This window comes from Falco peregrinus, chromosome 4, assembly GCF_023634155.1.
Source record: "Falco peregrinus isolate bFalPer1 chromosome 4, bFalPer1.pri, whole genome shotgun sequence".
NCBI lineage: Eukaryota > Metazoa > Chordata > Aves > Falconiformes > Falconidae > Falco > Falco peregrinus.
The window spans coordinates 120,791,606-120,812,130 of NC_073724.1; the positions used below are offsets into that span (position 1 = coordinate 120,791,606).

The window sequence follows — 20,525 nt, forward strand, 5'->3', positions numbered from 1 at the left end:
CAAGCTTTACTCTTCAAGAAGAGCAAAACTTAACTGCACCCCAGCAGGGCTGCATGTGGCTGCTGAGATACAAGGCACATCCATTCCTTCCCCAGGAACTTGACCCCAAACACAAGTTAAATAAACTTAGAAAACTCTGGCCAGATCTATGTTGAAAACACGGTTTTGCAGCTGTGCAGAGGAAACAGCATTTGAAACTGTTCTAAGAGCAGGCTGTCACTTAAGGTCTAAGTGTGTAATCGGATGGTCAGGAGCTGTAACGTCACCTTCATCACACCACCACTAGAAGTGAAGAGCATCCCCTTGAAGGGCAGCACAGAGGGATGAACACCTCTGGCTGCTCTGAAGCAGCATATAGCACGGACATCAGCAGAAGTCCTGTAGCTCTGTAACACCATGCCCCACGATGGCACCTGCTGGGTAGTCTCTGTAGCACCACAATGCTATTAATTGCCAGTCTGATTCCCTGTATGTCAGAAGCTTTTAAAAAAGTAGATTATAAGCCTTGCAGACAAAGACATCATCTTCGTGTGGGCATGTGGTGGGTAAACTGCTAACCTAGCCAGAACCAATCACCCTGATATAGATAATTGCATCTCCAAATGAGTCTACCACTGATGCAGAAAGCTGTCTTCCCAGGTTTCTAAACCTCTAGCCTTGAGGAGACTGAACAAAGCCATTCACACCAATGACATAACCCAATGAAGGTCAACCAGAAAGCCAGGAAAGCAAATTTAATCCTGCCCCCTAAAAATCAGATGCTGTCTATTCCCAGAGGTTCCCCTGGCACTGCTTTGGGGGCAGGATTGCTCTGTACCAGGAGTTCATATCGCCTGCAATATGAGGATTTTGTGAAAAAGGAGAATCCGAGTTACAGGTTTTTCCATCATCCCAGCCTGTCTCTGTTTCCCTCCATGAAACAGGGAGCCAAAGCCCCAAATTCAGCATGTTTAGAACAGAGATGCGTCCAAGTGGGACAGTTGCTGGTACAGGAATTCCTAGCTGAGATTAGTGCTAAATCTTTTCTAAAAGGTTTTACAGCAAAACCTCAATAACTAAAATAAATGCATAATCTATCTGCTTGTATTTCTGTCTCCGTCCGGTTTCTTTTATGGGGTTCTTCCTTGGTACAACACATTCAGGCATGTTATAGCTGAACCCTAAATCCTGGTTTCCGGGAACGCAGTGCAACTGGACATAACCGATTTCTTAAGAAACCAGTGCCGAAGCAAAAGACACCCTGGGACACAAAGCAATGGTTTCACTCCAAAGCCGCTGCCCTATGTAACCCACGCCAACATCCCCTGAAAGCCAGACAGACCCTGTGCAGGGTTCCTAGAAGCTGTTCCCTCACTTCGCACTTGTTTGACAGGCACAGCCTTGCAGAAACCCGGCCGCTATTCATTTCTTCCTGCTACTACAGACACACAGCAAGAAATTTCTAGAAAATTCCCCATGAATGAACTCATGTTGACTATTTTTGTGCTTAGAAGTCAATTGCAAATGCTTTCAAATGGAGTCAAGAGCTTTGGACCTTCCTTAACGAAGATTAGGAAAGTGAGTTAGAGCAGCACAGCCTTGCTACAGTTGGACATCACTACATTGTATTTTCCCCCTAACTAGCCACCTTGCCAGAGCTAAAATAAATAAATAAAATAAAAAAAAAAATCAGTGCATTATTTGCACGTTGGGGAGGCTAATGAAGAAGCTTGCACAGAAGAACTGAATTTGGCCCGAACTAACTGCAGCCACTGCACACCTCTGGCACTGTGCACTGAGCTGCACAAACAGATTTGATTTTTGCTTCATAAACAAGTTTAAGAATGTTTTCTCATCCTTTTGGAGATATCAGCATCATTTTAACATTTTTTAATTTATTTTTCCTCCCTTATCTCTCCTTTCCAGCATCAATCTGCATGTGAGCCAATAACTGGACTAAAAAGCACATGGCATGATTAGGGCAATACCTGAAAAACTAAGTTTTCCTTCCTGCAAAAAGACACCCTTTGGAAGTTCCTTGTGTGGGGCTTAGTATGGGATCTGCCAGTACATATTGGATTTCAGGATTAGTGTCCATTGTGCCAGGTCACTATCAGGCAATAACAATACTGTTTAAAACATAAAATGTGGTTTTATCCCCAGGAATTCAAGGCATTTTAGAGAGCATCCATACCTAACATTCCTAGAAATAGCTCAATTAGACTGAATGGAAGTGAAAGAGTGCAAAACAAAGAAAAAAAATTCAAAGTATTGCCTTGGACAACAGGATAAACTGATAAATAGCCATCAGGGATTTAATAACTAGATACAGGAGATGAGACTCATTTATTATTGTACTGCACACAAAGAAAGCTGAAGCTTGATTTAATGAAACACTACCTAACCTTATGTAGATTTATTTCAATGAACACAAGCCTTTCTCCAGGTCTGACAGAAGATGCTAATTGTGATTGATTTTTACTATCAATCAGACCAGCAGACAGGTTAAATGACCTTATTTTTAACAGGTGGGCATGTGTAAGATGTACAGCAAAACAAAAAATGCTTCCGGATTTCAGCAGCACAAACCAAAGCATTTCAGAGCCCTTAAAAAACAAAGCCATCCCAAAGAGGTGGTGGTAAAGTTTTGGTACCCAAGATAAGATGCAATTAAGGTCCTCAAAACCAACAGGAAAACAAACCCTCTAAAACAATAGAAAGAAATCACCAGTTCCCCATTAGATGAAAGCTCTCCAATAAGCCACAATCCCAACCAGAAGTTTTCATTACTGTTTCTATCGATCGCTGGCACCACAGGATGACAAACCAGCATCTCCATGAGAATGCCCACACATGTTGGAGGCTTCACCTTCAGGTGCCAAAACATGGGGAAAAACCCACAAACCAAAACCAAACCAAAAAGCACACAATCCCACATGTGCAAGGTTGGATTTGCTAGAATTTCCCCCGGAACAGCACGACACACTCCCTGTCAAGGCAAAATATTCCCATGCAATAATCCAACAGGCAGACCCTAAGCACAGCGTAACGCTGGCTGCCCACTAAGGTACTTTGTCCCAGCAATGGGTACTTTTCCACACTGGAGTTGTGCAAAGCCAGCGAGTCAGCACCACCAAAAAACGTTCCTCTGCACGGTGCCTGTGCTTGGCAAGGAGATGGACATTGCCTGCCGTGCAGTAAGGAGCTCGACGGCATGAGCATTGTATTCTTCACGGCACACGGACAGCTGCTGCGGCACAGCCCTTCTCAGTGCCGTTAGGACATGCCAAAACCCAGCTGTATGGGTGGTTTGGCAAAAGTTTATTTCAATGCTATCTGTAGTCTCCAGCTCTAAAATCAAGAGCTATTCTTTCCCCCAACATGCTTAGATGGTTTCCACAGGTTTACCCTGATTGTTTTTAGGCCAGCCAGCATCTTTTTGGTCCCAGGAACAGGAGGTGAGTTTCCAGACTTCATGAAGGTTTCCAGGGAGACAGATACAGCTCTGGCTCAGAAAAATCCTTGCTATTATTAATCCCTTGTGCGATCTACTAAATTTGATGATCAAAGATCACCATGACGAGCCTATTTATTTTTAAGGAATGTATATTTATGACTTAACAACCTAAACCCAAATAGGATTCAACAGTATGGACAACACCTTCTTCAGATCCCAAAAGCAAAGACAACCTGCTTCAGCCTGAAGCATCGTGTAATGAAAGACATTTGGGAGAAGACTTTAAAGGCGCAGACAGCAGTTGAAGTTGGTGTCCTACTGGATGAAGTTCCTCATTTCCATCCCAGATTTGGTCACAGCTCTTACCTTCTACCATTACTTTGTCTATCCTCAGCATATGCAGCGTATTTACTGCCACAGGGAGAAGGCAGTCAAGCCTATCAACAGTGAAGACAAAATGCAACTAGATTTCTGGAAAAAGAATAAACAAAGATGGAAGACTAAAGACAACAGACACCTGCTCATAAAACGCTCCAAAGTGTTTAACATGTTAACATGCAAACTTTATGGAGAACCCCCACGTCATGTTTTTGGGTGTTGGATGATTTCTGGACCCATCAGGACAAGACCCTTTCAAACCAACAGAAATCAAGTGAGGGCTGGAGCCCTCAGTTCCCAGCACATTGCTGCCACAACCCTGATGCCATCCTGATGGGGGTCCAGAAAAAAAGAAAGAGATCCGGAGACTGAATAATTAATTTTAAAAGAGCCTTTGAAAAGGAAGTGATTGATTAACTAAACACCTGCTAAGGGAAAGGATTTTCAGATAGCACCCCGATGGGAACAGACATCTAGCACAGCAAAAAGTGGGCATAACTGGATGACATTTAGGCAAGGGAAGGTAGGAGGAGTCATGCAGAAGAGCCTTCCTAGCAGTGAATTAAAGTTCACGGGGGAACAGGACAATACCAAAGGGATGTTGCTTGGAGGAGCATTACACCACTACAGACAAATGGTCAGCTGGTATGAAACCAGTAGCTCTCCTGTACTGCAAAAAGCCACACCTCATGTAGGTACAGATGACAAAACGGTTTCTGATTTTTTCTTGCTACTTAAAATGCAAGGCCTTCTTCCCTTCTCCAGTGTTTCAAGCCAAATTATGAGCCATATGGCCTCTGGTCCTCACTTTTTTCCTCCACAGAACAAGGCCAGCAGTTGAGTCACACTCACACAGATGCTAAGAACACTCCTCTTAAAAATCCTGAAGGGACAAGAGAAGAGAGACAGGGTGCGTGCATGGATGGAGAAAAGCAGGCCCTGGAGCTCAAAGGAAGATCGTTACCCCTCTCTGAAAATGGGGCTGCGAGCAGTGATGGATCAGTATCCCTCAGTATTGTATCCTTCTGGAAGTGCACACATCTACAGCTGTCCTGGAAAACTTCATTTCACCCTCTTTTGCCCCATCTACCATATGCTATACCCTCAACACATCTTTTATTTCAGGACAACAAGCATCTTCAGCCAGCCCACGGATCTCCTTTGCTGACTTTTATCAGAAGAGCACTCAGTTATATCTGTGTCTTTCTAGTGTAAGAGTGCTGGATGTGCAAATGCAGTATCACGGACCTAGTCCTGCCAGACAGGCGAAGCGCTCAGCCATCAGGCTCTATCAGAGAGCCTCTTCATCTGCACAGGAAATCCCATTTGTCTTGCTTCAGGAGATCTGAAGGCAAATATTGCATCGCTTCTTCTCATCTCCAGTCCCACTAGATCAAGTTTCACCTCAGGTCCCATACTCCCAGGCTCTGCAGACTTTTGATCTTGACATTGCCCAAGGAAGGATGTCTGAATCCCACAGCCCAGTCTCCAGACTCTTCTCTGGGCTATTTCCTCCTCCCCAACTCCCCTTGGCCATTTCTCCAAACAAAATCTACATACCGTTGGTCTCAACAGCAAAAGCACAGCAAGCAGCCCTATGAAACAAGGCCCTACTAACAGAAATGCCTTCTGGCAAGGCTTCAAAATCATTAGTCTCCAAGCAGATATGATTTCGTACAACCCAAAGGCTTACACTGTAGGTGGAGCTCTTCAAACTCAAGGTGACATTCAATATAGTGAAAAGCTGGGCATAGATGGAAGTATAGAAGGAAGTTTTGGCCACCTCCTCTCTGGTCCTCATCTTTTTCATCCCATCTTCACTTTCCCATTCAAGGGCACAGTCAGAGGACACTCACTGCACATACGACGGCAAAGCTGCTGGATAAACCTACTGCCCACTCATCATGGGACATGCACACTATTGCTTGGAGGTTGGAACAAGGCTTGTTAGTCTCTGATCTTGCTTCTTGGGGGCTTCAGAGCAAGCCATCTGCTGTTAACAGACAACCAGCTCTGGGCATCAGGGAACAGCGAAGGGGAGGGATGCACTCCGCTGAACGCCACCCGGGCCACAGCTCCACACGCAGCACTGAGCATCCTCCACCACCGCTCTCAATCAGCCTTTGCAGCCCTCTGCACCCTAACATGCAAGCACCATCTTCCCAGATGTTTTTATTTGATACTGCAAGGAGTGTTTGCTGTCTCTCAGGAAGAACATGAAACCAAGCAAAGGGCCAAGTCTCTGCTGGGAGTCTTGCTCCAGATAAGGTTTGCCAAAGCTATCTGGAAGATAGAAGGAATTTGTCTGTTGCTTAGTTTCTTTAGAAGGCTATGGGGGGCACACAGGCCTGAAAATGCCACAGGAAGGAAATCTAACAGGTTTTGTGATTTCCTGCCATGCGGAAAGCATGCAGAGCCCAGGTTCTCACTTGGCTGCTTCTGGCTTCCATGGATGGTACAATCCCAGTGGGACAGGGAAAAACACTTATCATGCCCAGAACTTCATTCCACCGCCCACAGAGGCAATGTAGTTAAAAGTGTGATGCAAAATAAGCTGGCATTCCAAGGAATTGCCTATAGAAAGAAATCATTAAAAACAAAGATAACTAAAATAAAATACTTGTGTCATTTCAGGTGTTTATATCACCTACGAAACTCCTAGTGAGCACTCTTGAACTTGAAGAGGACCTCAAGCATGCTCCAAGCCTGCCAGGTAGGTTCTGACAGCCTACAGAGATATTTTTTCTGCTTTGAATGTCAGCATAAAAAGTTACTTAGATGCCTTGAAAAAAATAAAATAATTGGCATTCAAAAGGCCAGTGCCTACGCTACAGTATGCTATCTTGTCTGAAGTCAGTCAACCAGCAGAGACAGTCGGAGGTATTCAACAGACCTAGGTACAGAAGTACTCAAACTAGAGACTCAGACCAGTACGACTAAAGACCACAGGACATCTACCCAAGCCCAGGGCTGCGTCCAAGCCAACATGCTCCAGCTTTAACCTGGACCTGCCCAAAAACCTTGGAGAAGAAAGGACTATATGATTATGATTTCAGGGTCTACTCAGAGGCAGATGACAGGAACGTTTCATCACCTCACCCAGTCCCATGATGATCTGCAATGCAAGATTACCGTGCAGTCATGTAGGGTCAGCACAGCCCGTTTGTTTTGTTTTTTGCAGATTGCCACATACTCAACACATCTTGCTATGAGCCAAGTTTAACCACTGCTGGTGGGGTTCTGCAAAGGACACAAAGACTGAGCCTCAAGCTCTAACAAAAACAAAACAAAAAAATCACAGACTTCTACTGCTGCAGCTCAACAGCCAAGCCTGGAGAGCAAAACCCAGCAGAATCAGCAGCAGAAAAACGCAATGGCACAAACTGTCCTGAGCAAGGCAAGGATTGTCTCTTTTGTTTGTAAGGCATCTAGAACATCTGGGGCATGACTTGACTCTGGGTTCATGTGCTGACTTACCGCCACAGTAATTCTATGCAGAAGAGGTGCCTTAATGTTGTATTTGTCATATATATTGTCTGGAGAGCAGCCTGGAGACCATCCAACCCAGTACCATCCTTTACACAGGCAGAAGAGTCAGACACCACAGTACTAGTAACATGAAACTACTCACCATCGGTGCTCCACGGTGACCTATAATGGCTGGCTTTGGTCCCAGAGCCTTCTTCTCCATTATGCAAGGGGACGAGATGGTGAGGGGGACGAGGTAAAGTGCAACTACAACTGCAAGGTATGCAGTGAACATCAGCATCTGAGAAGCTGAGATGGAAAGAGAGAGAAAGAGCTGATGAAAATGTTGCTCCTGACCACCCCACACCGCAGCAGCAAAGTCAAGACACCTTCAACTTCCTCCAGAGGAGGGACTAGTCTACAGCTGTTGACTCTTGTACAATAGCAGAACCCTGTGTTTAGGGAAGATCATATTCTATAAAAAAACAACAACCAAACGCAATTTCCCACCCCAAAAAAACCCAAAACAACAAAACAATCAAAAACCCACTCTGAGGTAATCAAGTCCTGAAGGAAGTTTTCACATTTTGCATTGAAGAAACAAAGTTAAGCAAATTGCTTAAAGTTCCAGCAACACAGCCCAAAACACTGCTGATTTCCAGCCTTTTGGGTAGGGCAGCACCGGATTTTGCCCTGCCTGAACAACAGAAGTAGATGACCATTAAACATACCTACAAATAAGTCATGACACCATGCTGCTGCATTTAGCATCACTTGGGTTTACATCAGTTGTGTTTACATTGGTGGTTCACTGCCACCACCCATTTCAGCCAGGGTAAAGCCACTTTAACTGCTTCTGCATTAAAGAACTGTGTCAGCCAGAAATGAGTTAATTCACAGTAACAGTTTACTGATTAAGTTGCTCACGTTTAAATAAATCCTTGGATCGTGGTGGTGCTGCACTCCCCAGGGTCTCCCGCAAGCAACTATCACAGGATCAGCAAATGCAGCAATGAGGGTATTGAAGGTACCGGCTGCAAGGCGGCTGCAACGCCTGGGGCCGGAGGAGCAGTCCTGCCTCCCACACCATGCCTCAGCCACCCACCTCCGACAGCCAGTGACTTCTCACAAATTCCAGTCTCTGGGAATCTTTCAAAGGTGCTGACAGTGCAACAGAAACAGCCCTTGTACTCAACAGATGTGGATTGCTTATAAAGAACAACAGGCACCTTTGAACTCCTTGAGCTATTTGGAGTCACTTGAAACCACGCATACTAAAGCAAAAGACATTTTTATTTTTAAATTATTATTTATTTTGCAAACTCATCAAGGCTTTGGGACTCAAGGGGGAACTTCCAAAAAAACCCTTTAAAACAAATATTTGCAATGGCTGCAAGATGGAGAAGCTCTTTTGGGTGGGTTTTTTTGTTGTTTTTTGTTTTTTGGGGTTTTTTTTTTTTTAGGAAAGAGACAGAATAGCCCAGCTCTGGTCCTGACCACACCGATCTGGTTTCACACATAAATAAGCTGCTTTTTGCTTCCAGCATCTAATAGCCACATTCAAACATGTTCCTACAAGCCAGAAAGTAACACTAGTAACTTTGCCAGCTAATTTTTTCCTCCTCTTTGGAAGAGATGTCAATCACCCACAGAGCACTCAAGGAACTGAATGGCATCTTGCTAAGTGAGCGCATGCTGTGTCCTGTGCCATAAAGGTACAGTGCCCTGTAGTTGCGTGTTACCAGCATCAAAATCTCCAGATGGACACAGGACATGATCCTGACCCAACTCTTGCTCACCCCAGGAACACCACACACCAACCAGGCTTTGAAAGTCAGCCTAAGAGTCAGCAAAGTCTCAGGCTTTGCAAAAAATCTGGTCCCTTCCTTCCTAGTACTGCAGTTTAGAGATTAAACGGCTCAGATTCAGACTGAAGGTTAAGTACCACGTGAAATGCCTGTGCTTTCAAATATTTTGATCATTGGACTGCACCCACAAGGAAAGGAAGTCCCCGCATGGGTCACAGACCCTGTCAAAATGGAGCTGAAGACCTCTCACCCAGCCATGCATACGTGGCAACTGAGACCATGCACAAAACCCCCAAAATGAAATACAAAGTACACACTGTCCAATTTGAGGTTGGATGCCTGTGTGGAAGAAGCTCTTCTGGTGACCACCCAAGCCAAGCAAGCAGGACCGATAAATCTCCTACTTTCTACAACATGACGCCACCACCAGCAGCAGCCTTCCTTCTTCATTCCTCCTGCTCTTAGTGATCACTCCAGCCTAGTTTGGGTTCCCAGAAGAGCATGCTTCTCACACTCCTGTTTGCTACCCAAGACTTCCAGGGATGTTTTGAGTCCAATGTTTTCTATCTAGCCTCTGAATCAAGCTTTTGAAAAACCAGCTACTATCTTTTAAAACACTAACTATTCAAGAAACTTCTATTTTTTTGGGTTCAGAAAAAGTAGCAGGGGGGGACACAAACAAATAAAACAACAAAAAAACCCCACCAACATATAAATTTGCTCAGAAAAGCCAGTTGCTGAAGATTGTCACATGCCTCAAAGAAATGGCAAGAACACACTTGCGTAGCTACACCAGTTATTTCCTAAACGTTATTAGTGAGTGAAATCCTATTTTCCCATTACAAGTGACTGTAGGTTCTCACAGAGATTTCAGTTCTTCTCTTCAATTTTTAACACCACCATATCAAGCATACCTGCACCAAAAAGCCTGTAAATGCCTCCAGGCAAGATACCTTTTGCAAGTAAAATGACCCTGAAATAATTGTAATACACAATGGTACAGAAGAGATGGACATTCTTCCTTAAAAGCAAACAATAACAAAAACCCCAACCCAAGAGAAAAAAAAAAGGAAAACAGCAGCCTGGATTATTTAAAAACAAATTTTAAAAAAAGGGTGGAGGGTGGGGAGCAAAAGAAAAGCGCCATTTTCATTTTCAGGGAACTCAGCTGCCAGAGTAAAAGCATGAGGAATTCAGGAGCACATGCAGCCTCTGCTCTAGGTGGAACTACACATCCTCCCTCAACTGCCAGCCTAATTACATGTGAGGACATATTTAAGAACCACCAGGTCCAGCTTTACTGGCATATTTATGAATTAAGGCAGAGCAATTCTTTCTTGAAAGGTGTCTCTGGATATCAAAAATCCTTCCATCTTCAGACACCATTTCCTCGTTCTTAACTCCCACTTCTTGGAAGTCTTTTGCAAGTGTCTGCCAAATCCCTCCAGGGCTTGTATTTTGCTGCAGGTTAAATACCAATGAAAATAATTTTCCTGGAGCTGGCACAAAGGTCTGAGAATATCCATGGATACCCTGAAGAAAAAAAACTTCTGAGGGCACAGAAGGATCAGATTATTTCACAAGAAAACCTGGAGGAACAGCTCAGGCCTGGGAGAGCCCCTGGCAATGAGGTGGGACAGGGGAGATGCCCAGAAGACCTTATTTCAGTGGATGGGACTATCAACAAGAAGAGCTGGGTTCAGTGTGCCCTTTATGGCTCTGCTCCCTTAGGCCTTTGACCATATCTCAACATGCATTTAAGGAAGCACAGAGCAATCAGGGGACCAGATCTCTACTGAGCCCTCTGGGTCCTACTGTACCACAAGCAACAAGTAGCTTTCAAGAGCTACAAATGCAGGTGAAGGAGAGCCAAGGAGCCAGGGAAAGGGAGAGGTGCTTATGAGAACGTTGAATGTTACACTGCAGAGGGTGTATTTATATTTTCTAATGCAGACTGATGGAAATCTAGATGCTTTTATTCATTTCATCATTGAAAAAAAAGCCCTTTCACCTCCAGATCTGGTGTGCTTCTGATGGCAACTTGACAGACATAGGATCTGGGTGTATGCCCAGACCAGATATATCCACTCCAGTTCCACCTGGGTTATTCTAGGAGAGCATCCACCTCCTCAGCATGGCAGAGCTGGAGGGTGCTGAGCCCTGGAAAGGAACCAGCACTGCCTCCTTCCAGCTGGTTCCCAGCAAGAGGACCCAGTGCCCCAGTAGCCACCCACCAGCCCCTGACCACCATGCAAAGACACACATGGTACTTACTGGCTTTCTCTGTTCGTGCAAACTGCCCAGCTATCAACCATGACAGGGCCGTGATGGCTGCAAGCGCTCCTATGTGCAAGAAGGGGGCTGTGGCCTACAGAAGAGAAAAAATTATTGCAAACACCCCAGCACCTTGCAAATTCACTGATCTTGCAGGCTCCACAGGGCACCAGATAGCTCCGTTTCCAGTTGGATTTCACACCATTCCTGCATCAGGCTCCTGCATCTGTTTTGGCTATCTCTTCTTCCAAATCTTACCATTGCCTTTAGCACTCAGGCCACTATGAAGGCAAACCAGGAAAAGTCTAACCCCCTTCTTGAGGAAGAGCTCACCCAATAACACAAACATTTAGCAAAGGACTGCTTAAACACCATGCAAATTCAAGTAAGGCTCTTGGTTCCACCAACTATTAAATTTCTTGTAGTCCAGTCGAATGCTGATCAATGGCTCAATGTCTAGATGTAAAGAGTAGTGTCCCTTGAGATTCCTATTGGGACCAATACTGTTCAGCATCTTTACCAGCAACACAGAGAGTGGGATGGAGTGCACCCTCAGCAAATTTGCAGATGATACCAAGCAGAGTGGTGTGGCTGACACTCATGAGGGACAGGACACCATTCACAGGGACCTGGATAAGCTCCAGAACTGGGCCTAATGAATATCATGAGGTTCAACAAGGCCAAGTGCAAGGTCCACTACCTGAATCAGGGCAACCCCCGCTATCCATACAGGCTGGGGGATGCAGGGATGGAGAGCAGCCCTGCGGAGAAGGGCTTGGGGGTGCTGGGGGATGAAAAGCTGGACATGACCCGGCAATGTGCGCTCGCAGCCCAGAAAGCCGCCCGTGCCCTGGGCTGCATCCCCAGCAGCGTGGCCAGCAGGGCGAGGGAGGGGGCTCTGCCCCTCTGCTCCCTTCTGCTGAGACCCCCCCACAGCGCTGCGTCCAGCTCGGGGGTCCTCAGCATCAGAAGGACACGGACCTGTTGGAGCGGGCCCGTCGGAGGCCACGGAGCTGGTCAGAGGGCTGTAGCCCCTCTGCTGTGGGGACAGGCTGGGAGAGCTGGGGCTGTGCAGCCTGGGGAGGAGAAGGCTGCGGGGAGACCTTAGAGCAGCCTTTCAGTAACTGGAGGGGGCTTGTGGGAAAGATGGAGACTGACTTTTTAGTAGTGTCTGTATCAATACAACATGAGCTAATGGTTTTGAACTAACACAGCGTAGACTTAAGACTAGATATCAAGGAAGACATTTTCTATAATGAGGGTGGTGAGGCACTGACACAGGTTGCCCAGGGAGGTGGCCAATGCCCCATTCCTGGAAACATTCAAGGGCAGGTTGGACAGGGCTGTGAGCAACCTCATTTAGTGGAAGGTGTCTCTGCTCATTGCAGGGAGGTTGGTCTAGACCTTTAAACATCCCTTCCAACCCAAACTATTCTGTCATTCTATGAACACACTGGACTGTGTATCACCATGATGTACCACCATGAGGGAAAGTTTGAGATGGACCCTCTGAGTCATGCTTCTGTTTTCCAATTGCCTGCCTAAAACTTAAAAAAAAAAAAAAATAAGAAAAAGGAAGCACTTCTGAGAAATGTGAGTCATTCGTGTGAATGCTATTTTTTCCCTCCTGTATTTGTGTACTCCCAAATACACAGCAGTGATCACCAGTAAAACCTCTCAAACCTTTCACAGGCAAAGTATTTTTTATCCCTTTTTGAGGAAGGGGTGGGGAACAAACAGAGAGCAGGTCTATCAAGAAATTAACAGTTTGCAACTATTTTCCTCTAGTACTTATATAACCCCACAGCATACCACAAGTCTTCCTTAAAACAGGACTAGAGCACAGAAGTTAAATTTATCTAAATCTAAAAAAGAATGTATGTGTAATATAAAAACAAACCCAGAGTACTCCTCCCATAGGGACTTGGAAAAGCATGATGCTCCAGGCCTGGACACCAACGTCCAGAGCATCGCTAGCCAAACCAAGAAGAGGAATTGCCCTCTCCCTCCAACAACTATGAGTCACACCCAGCCTCAGTATCTTCCACATCGAACTCTGCAGCCAAGCCCTGCTTTGAGTTTAAAGGAAAAAGCCCAGGAGATGGAGACAAAGCAATACAGTAGCCTTGAGGACTCTGTGAGAGTTCTGCTGTAAAGTTTCTTGTTGCCAGAATTTCAGTATTTGGAGTGACAAACATCAGGACAGGGTTTTATACAGCAGAAAGTCACAAAATCCAACATGTAGCTGCACTGGCCCTTTTCCCCACCCAGAAAAGCATCCTTGCAGACAACTTACTTGCAGTGAAATAAATACCATCTCCCATTCGTCGTCCCAAAGCTGTGCTATCGATGACATGGTCACCACGGTAGTTATTAAAGTCGTAATCAGGCCAATCTGCAACAAATATGAGAGTACTTACATACTGGATCCTATCATGGTGTCAGTTTTACAGGTTGGGAAAGAGAAAAAGAAAACTTTTGTATGTAATAAAAGGCCTAAGCCAACTACCCTTAGGGCCCACAAGGAAAGAGGCTGGGCTCATGTACTGTCCCAGCACAACCTCCCCTTTTCCACCACTGGAGATATAACACTGGCCTGAACAGTCCCAGGAGGGCACATCTCATGGAGGATATCTCTCACTTTCTTCACACAGCGGACAATGATATGGAAAGATCAGGTCATATTCTCTGCCAACACACTGGATCAATACCAGCTGCCATAGAGATTGGGTTCTGCCATGCAACTTCAGGAGGTGATCCCAGACTCTCCTGGCCCTGCTGCAACAGCCCATGACGTGGGATGTCTGGCAGGCTTTGTTCACCTTGACTGTCCAACACCTCTGTTCAGACATAAGCCTGGAATACACCCAACAAACAACGAACATTGCACTTCAATAAAGGGTGAACGTGTGCAAGCAGGGCTGTGCATCCTTATCACTAAGCGATCATCCTGAGATGGTTCAATTACAATTCGCCTGGGTCTGAAATGGCAGCAGCTGTGCAGTCAGCATCCAAGCCACGTTGACAGAACTGTTCTAACGACAATGCAGCTTGAGAAGAGGCTCTGGATGAGATGGTGGCTGAACTGAGATGACAGACCAAGACCCAGTTCATCAGCCACCTCCCCCCTAGCCTCCCTTTCCCTCCACATGGAAGCACTCAGAAGCCTGAGTGAGGCAGTCAAAAAGAAAACGTCACCTCCATTTTGAAGGTAGAAAGTTCAAACCATCAAAGACTACTAGAAATAACTCCAGCTGTAAAGACCTAAAATCCAGTATATCAGTATATCAGTCTTTGCTGTTCCATATGCCTGCCAGATTCAAAGGAGGAGGAGGATGCTCTACGCCTCAGTCTCATGTACCATCTAGGTCTGAAATCTGTGTGGGAGTCTTGGGGCAGAAAAGGCCAACTTCGCAATGAGTTGATCTAGGATGCACGCGACATCTCTAGACCCAATTTCAGATTTACCTAATACCTTAGACAAACAAATAAAAAACCCACACATTCCCAGCATTTACAGAAATTACTTTTGTACATAAGAACAGGATTTCTCTTTCTAGTTTAGCTTCTGTTCGCACCTGCTGTTCCTCTCCTAGATGCCCACAGATGGACCTGCCAAGAGCATAAGAGGTTTCCACAGGACAGCAGTGGCTCGCTCTGAGCCTCCACCTTCTGGGGAACATGAACAAAGCACATGGGACAGCAGAAGGGGCCAAGAGATCCAGCTGTCACAGGCTGATGAGAATCCTGGTGCCAAGAGGCTGCATTCAAACCACTTCCTAAATCTAACCAACCCATTTCTGCACATCCACGGCAGGACGGGGTCCGTTTGCCTATTTAAAAGGCACCCCTCAGTGACCTATAGGGGCAATCCACACTATTGCAAGAGGTTTCCTGATTAAGGACTCTGAACTAATAAAACACAAAGCAATGCATGTGGACAACTGCGCTTTGCGGTGGGGCTCTGCATGCAGTAGGCATTCTGCTCCCCGACCCTGCGGCCAGACAGAGGTCTGCGGCCGCCTGCCAGAGTGTAACACCGGCACACAACTCTGAATCTACTTTTCATCCACTTTATATCCACCAAAGCTGAACTCCAAATTCAGCATCAACAGAAGACTTTATCAACTACATTTCTTCAAGTGCAACCCTAATTCCCCTTGATGTTGCTGCCCTGTGTGGCACAGAGGTGTCAGGACACAACTGTATCTCCATTCCGTTACTTCTTCCGCCCATCAGCTCCAATCTATTGCTTCTTACCCTCCCTCCATGCATCTCCAACTTGGCTTACAATCCTCAACTTTTTTGCAGGATTACAGGAGAAAATTGGAAGGAATCGTGCAGTTTGCACATACCAGCCCTTCCCATGTGCTTTAATCTATATTTGAAGGTAAATCAGCACAGTTGCAGAGAAGAATATTAACTTATTCCAGTCTCTTATGTCAGCCTCCTTAGAAAGCTGAGGGAGGTGCAGGGAAGGAAAAAGCGAGACAGAGCAACACGTCTGAGCTGTGATGAAAGGTGGACTTTTTTGAAAGAAGGGAAGGAAGGGTAAGTTTCTCTAAGCAAGAATTAACTGATTTCCACCAACACATTCCTCTTCTGGACTTACTCATCCAAACCCACTAGCCACCTGGAGCATGTCTGAAAAATACCATTTCCCCTGATGAAGAAACATATGTTAGACTCAAGAATCAACTGTCTTCCAGCAGTAGTCAGATGGTCCCTGCCCCCTCTTTGCATTGCATCCCCTCCTCCAAGGAAGCATAATTTATGCATTTCTAGGGGGAAAAAAAAAAAAGCCCCCAAGGAGAAGGTGAGGTGGTCTGTGCTTTCCCTGTCCTAGGGGGTGGTACATCTGTTCAGGCTCTGATCTTTCAAGACCCTGTCACATGCAGTACAACTGCAGTTTCAGGAGGAGATGTGTATCAGCACATTCAGGACTGGTCCCTTAATTACCTATTAGCAGATTGCCAGTTACAGTTGAATCCTGCCAAGCAGTTTTCTTTGGCACTGTCTTCTCCGGCAGCTTGCTGCATATCCTTCCTCTCCCCTTCTCTGCTCTAAACGTCAGATCTGCATCTCCACTTATATTTCACTGCAATGTTTTCCAAACTGCTTTATGTATAAATCAGGACCTCCTTGGGTTCCAGCAAACCACAACCTGCACTTTGCACACTCCCAGTTTTAACACCTACATCTTCCTCCCAAGGCTTTTCCCATCAGTTCCTCCAAGCATGTGCAGAACAACTTCGTATCTGCTCAGCCCCTCTTCCAGGGCTGGGTTCAGCACAGAAAGGAGCACCAGAGAGGTTCACAATGGAGTACCGTGCTGAGCAGAGACTGAAGTCGGGTTTCTCTAATGGCCTGGTGTTTCTCAGTCTCCAGCACTAGACCCCCTGTCAGCAGGGACCCCAAAGCATTTCACCAAGGTCTTAGTCCCCGTGCTTTGGCTGCCCCTGCTGTGCAATTTGCTCAGTCCTCTGAGCCGAGGACACATGCACCACAGATATCTACAATTTATGCTCCTCCCAAAACGCCCATGAAAGTGAGTGCCACATACACCGCCTGCTTCTTAGCTCCCTTCCAAGATGAGAAGAGCTATTTACCTTGTGAAGCCAGTGCAGATTCATCTGCTGTCCCACAGCTATGTGACATAGTGCTAGTATCTGGGAGGAAGAAATCAAATGTCAGACATAGGCACAACACAACCTTTAAGTGTTTGAACACGCAGGAACATCATCGTCATCCAAAAAGATAACCAAAGAGGCCAGGACAGAAAACAGGGCTGGCAGGAAGATGGTCCAGCAGACACCACCTATTTCAGTTGTACAAACAGATCTTCTCCAAAGCCAAGGATATGAAGGGAAAGACACTGACCTCTGAGAGGCAGGGAGCTGAGACTTTGGTCCATGGATACACAGCTTCTGGGACTGCAGGAAGCAGTGCCTACATGGGGCCAGGGACCAGCATGCTACGGGAATGGACATCACCTTGAAGGTCCCAGCACCCCAGGGTGGGGGGAAACAACTTGCACTTGCGACTGGCAGACACACCAAAGTGGAAACTATGCAAAACAAGAGCTGTATTCCTCCTCAGGCCAACTGCATCACTGGTATCAAAGTCTCTGTCTTTGCTCTTCATCATCTGAGGTCAAAGACCATGCAATTTTTCACTTTCTATTTATTTTAGGCAACTTAAGGCACAGGGGAAGGAAAGAGAGAGAAATCACTTCCAGAAAAAAAATTGTTCAAGCCATAGGTGGACTGAGAAGTTCATGCCCTTTTAAAAACAAACACACAAACCTCTAGAAAATGGCATTTTATTCTACTCACCAATAACACTGTAATGTACGTAAAGCCAGCAGCAGTTGTTACAAGTATTGGAATGGACCAGTCACTCCAATATCCCATTCGGTTATATAAAAACCTGAAAGACAAGCGTGAAGTACAGATTACGAAGAGATTCAGCACTGTAACAACTTCACTGGGATCAGACAAAACTTTTTAGAAAATGGGTCTGTCTTTCTGTTCCTACTGTACAGATGAGACACAGGCAGCAAAAAGCACAAGTCACTCTGAAATAAAAACTCAAAACGTTTGTGCTTTGATGCCCCATGGGAAATTAACTCTGCAGAGAGGAACTGGACAATTATGTCAAACAGCAACAATGTGACACTGGAGAGAAAAAAACAAACAACCAACAAAACCATACAGGATCAGTGCTTGAGGTTTTTTAAAAAAACACACCCTAGAAACAAGATAAAAGTATCCCCACTTGTGGTGATGTTTGCCTAAATGATAGATCCAATCCTGTCCCATGTGCCTGTAGACTAATAAATACAATATAGAACTAATTAGTACTAAGGACAGGGGAGAAAAATTAATGTTGCTGTGGAGAGTTCAAGCCTGACCTGGATTAAAACTTTTTCCACTGGATTCTTAGAAAAAAACATCACTAAATTGACTTGGATTGGGGTTAACTTTCTCTCCATGTAAATCCCCTGGTACAGCAAGGACAAGAAGGTTTCAGGGTGGATGACGCAGCAGTACTGCTCACACACACCCAGCAGAAACACAAGCTTTGGAGCAGCGCCGGGCTGCTGTGTTCTCTCTCTCAATGCAAGGACCACACGGAGCCCACCCTGACCTGCCTATCTCAGGCCTAAGTCCTGCTGAGGAGGAGCAACCAGGTTCAGGACACACCTGAGCAGATATTCCAGAAGGCTCAGTTGAGACAGACCTCATGATATGAAGGGATTCCATAACACAGTAGACCTTGGGCTTCTCCAACAGCTGACAATGTGGGTCTCAGGTCAAATGGTCCCACTAGCCTTCTTCTGCCCTACCCACCAGCTCATTCAACGGACTGGCCAAGGTGAGCACCTGAGGTTTTTGTTGCTTTTTTGTGGTTACAACAGACGGAAATGCTGCATGCAAGCAGGTCAAAGATTCAACCTCCCTCCCACCACTCAAATCCAGCATCGTTCCTAAGCCACAAACTCTGGTCTGGCAACTGCCTCATCTATTCTGTGCAGGAATAGAACTCCCACAGAAGATCCGGAGAGCAAATCCTTGAGCTCAAACACACATGACCCATGTCCAGGTTCTGCTTTGGGATTCAAACAGACATAAAAGGGATCCAGAGGGATTCAGACGTGCTGTTAGTAGAGAAGAGGGAAGAAAGAGAAGAGGGCTTCTCTGAAGTCCTTGCTCAATACCACCACCAAGAGCTTCCTTAGCTCATCTTTAATACAATCAATTTTTTGCTCTGATGTCCCTTCAAATGGCCCTCAGAGTCAGGTCTTCACCTGATGTGCAAATGGCTGTTTTAAAAAGCTGTTTCCATGGTAGTTATGAACCAGATAAGCCTTCTCCAGAACTAAGGAACAAAAAAATTTGCTACACAGACTTGCATTTATAGCCCTGCTCCAAGAGGGAACACAGCCAGGTTCACAAATTACAGCATCTCCCACATCCTTCATTAACTGATGTTGAGCTTTCTGTTGTAGCACATAACCTCACACACCGGAGATCTGAAGTATAATGCCATTAAGTATAGACACCAAAAAGTGAAATGCCTGAAGCAGTAAACTAAAGAAAGCATTTACTTAAATTTAAAAGGCACAAAGCCCTTTCACTGACAAGGACCTCATTGCATAGTCAGCCTCACTGAAAAAGGTTAAAAGCCTGCAGCAACACATGCCGAGCTATAATTCTGCCTTGTCTTTCTGAAGCCCACTGCAATCCCAGAGTAGTCCCCTAAGTCTTTACAAGTTTAAAGGCCAACCCCCCACCTTCAGGTAGGTAAACCCTACCACTGCCACAATCTAATTAAGTCAGTTTGTTTTTACACAGCTAGATGCATTCGCTGCTGGACCCCAAAACCACTGCCTGAACTCAGGCAGCATTGCTATGCTCATCTGTTGGTCTCTGCTAGCAGCCGCTCAGCCGCACTTAGCAATGCTCTGCACATCTGGGTTACGAAACAAAGAACATCTTAATGAATCCAGGTTTCAAGTACCATTTCAATCTAAAGGACACAGAAGAGAGGTATTGCAGCACACTGCAGTTTCAACTAGAATAATGAAGCTTTACATTAGCATGCTAATAACTCTGCCGAGCAGGACCTGGGGAAATAGAAGATGTGAGGTTGAATGAGCCAACAGGGTGCCTCCACCTGTGATTAAGTCCAACCACACACTGGGTGGCTTTAAGAGAAGTGTCACCAGCAGACCAAGGGAAGTTGCTATCCCTTCTGCTGAGCACTGGTGAGGGGGCACCAGCCCCACAGTGCCCTCCCTGGTTTGGGCCTCCTAGTTCAAGGAGGATGTGGAAAGGGTCCAATGGAGAACTACCAAACCAAGACGATGAGGCACCCGGGGAACACAGTTTGCTAGGAAAGCCTGAGGAAGTTGGACTAGTTCAGTCTTACAGAGAAGAGGCTGTAAGATGACCTGATTGCCAACTATGCTGTCTAACAGACAGTTATGAAAATGTTGAAATCAAACTTTTCAAGAGTGACAGACACTGTCACAGGGGAAATGGCCCTTGGAGGTTTGGGTTGGGAAATCTTCTCCTCACAGAGGGCGGTGCAGTGCTGGCACAAGTCCTACAGTTTCAAGACTTCAGTCAACTTGATCTACTGCTGGCAATAGTCCT

The 20,525-nt window shown here is 45.7% G+C and overlaps 1 protein-coding gene across 6 annotated transcripts in view; it reads right to left on the bottom strand.

The window, feature by feature from the left end:
• The window catches only part of LOC101922861 (glycerophosphodiester phosphodiesterase domain-containing protein 5), a 208,475-nt gene that overhangs the window by 24,493 nt on the left and 163,457 nt on the right, over positions 1-20,525 (bottom strand). For all 6 annotated transcript variants that reach the window (XM_055802250.1, XM_027776860.2, XM_027776857.2 and 3 more), the window contains 5 exons: positions 17,700-17,793; positions 16,974-17,033; positions 13,661-13,759; positions 11,365-11,458; positions 7,446-7,591 (listed from right to left, as the gene is read on the bottom strand). In XM_055802250.1, coding sequence (XP_055658225.1) covers positions 7,446-7,591; positions 11,365-11,458; positions 13,661-13,759; positions 16,974-17,033; positions 17,700-17,793 — 493 coding nt within the window. The remainder of the gene's footprint in view (positions 1-7,445; positions 7,592-11,364; positions 11,459-13,660; positions 13,760-16,973; positions 17,034-17,699; positions 17,794-20,525) is intronic.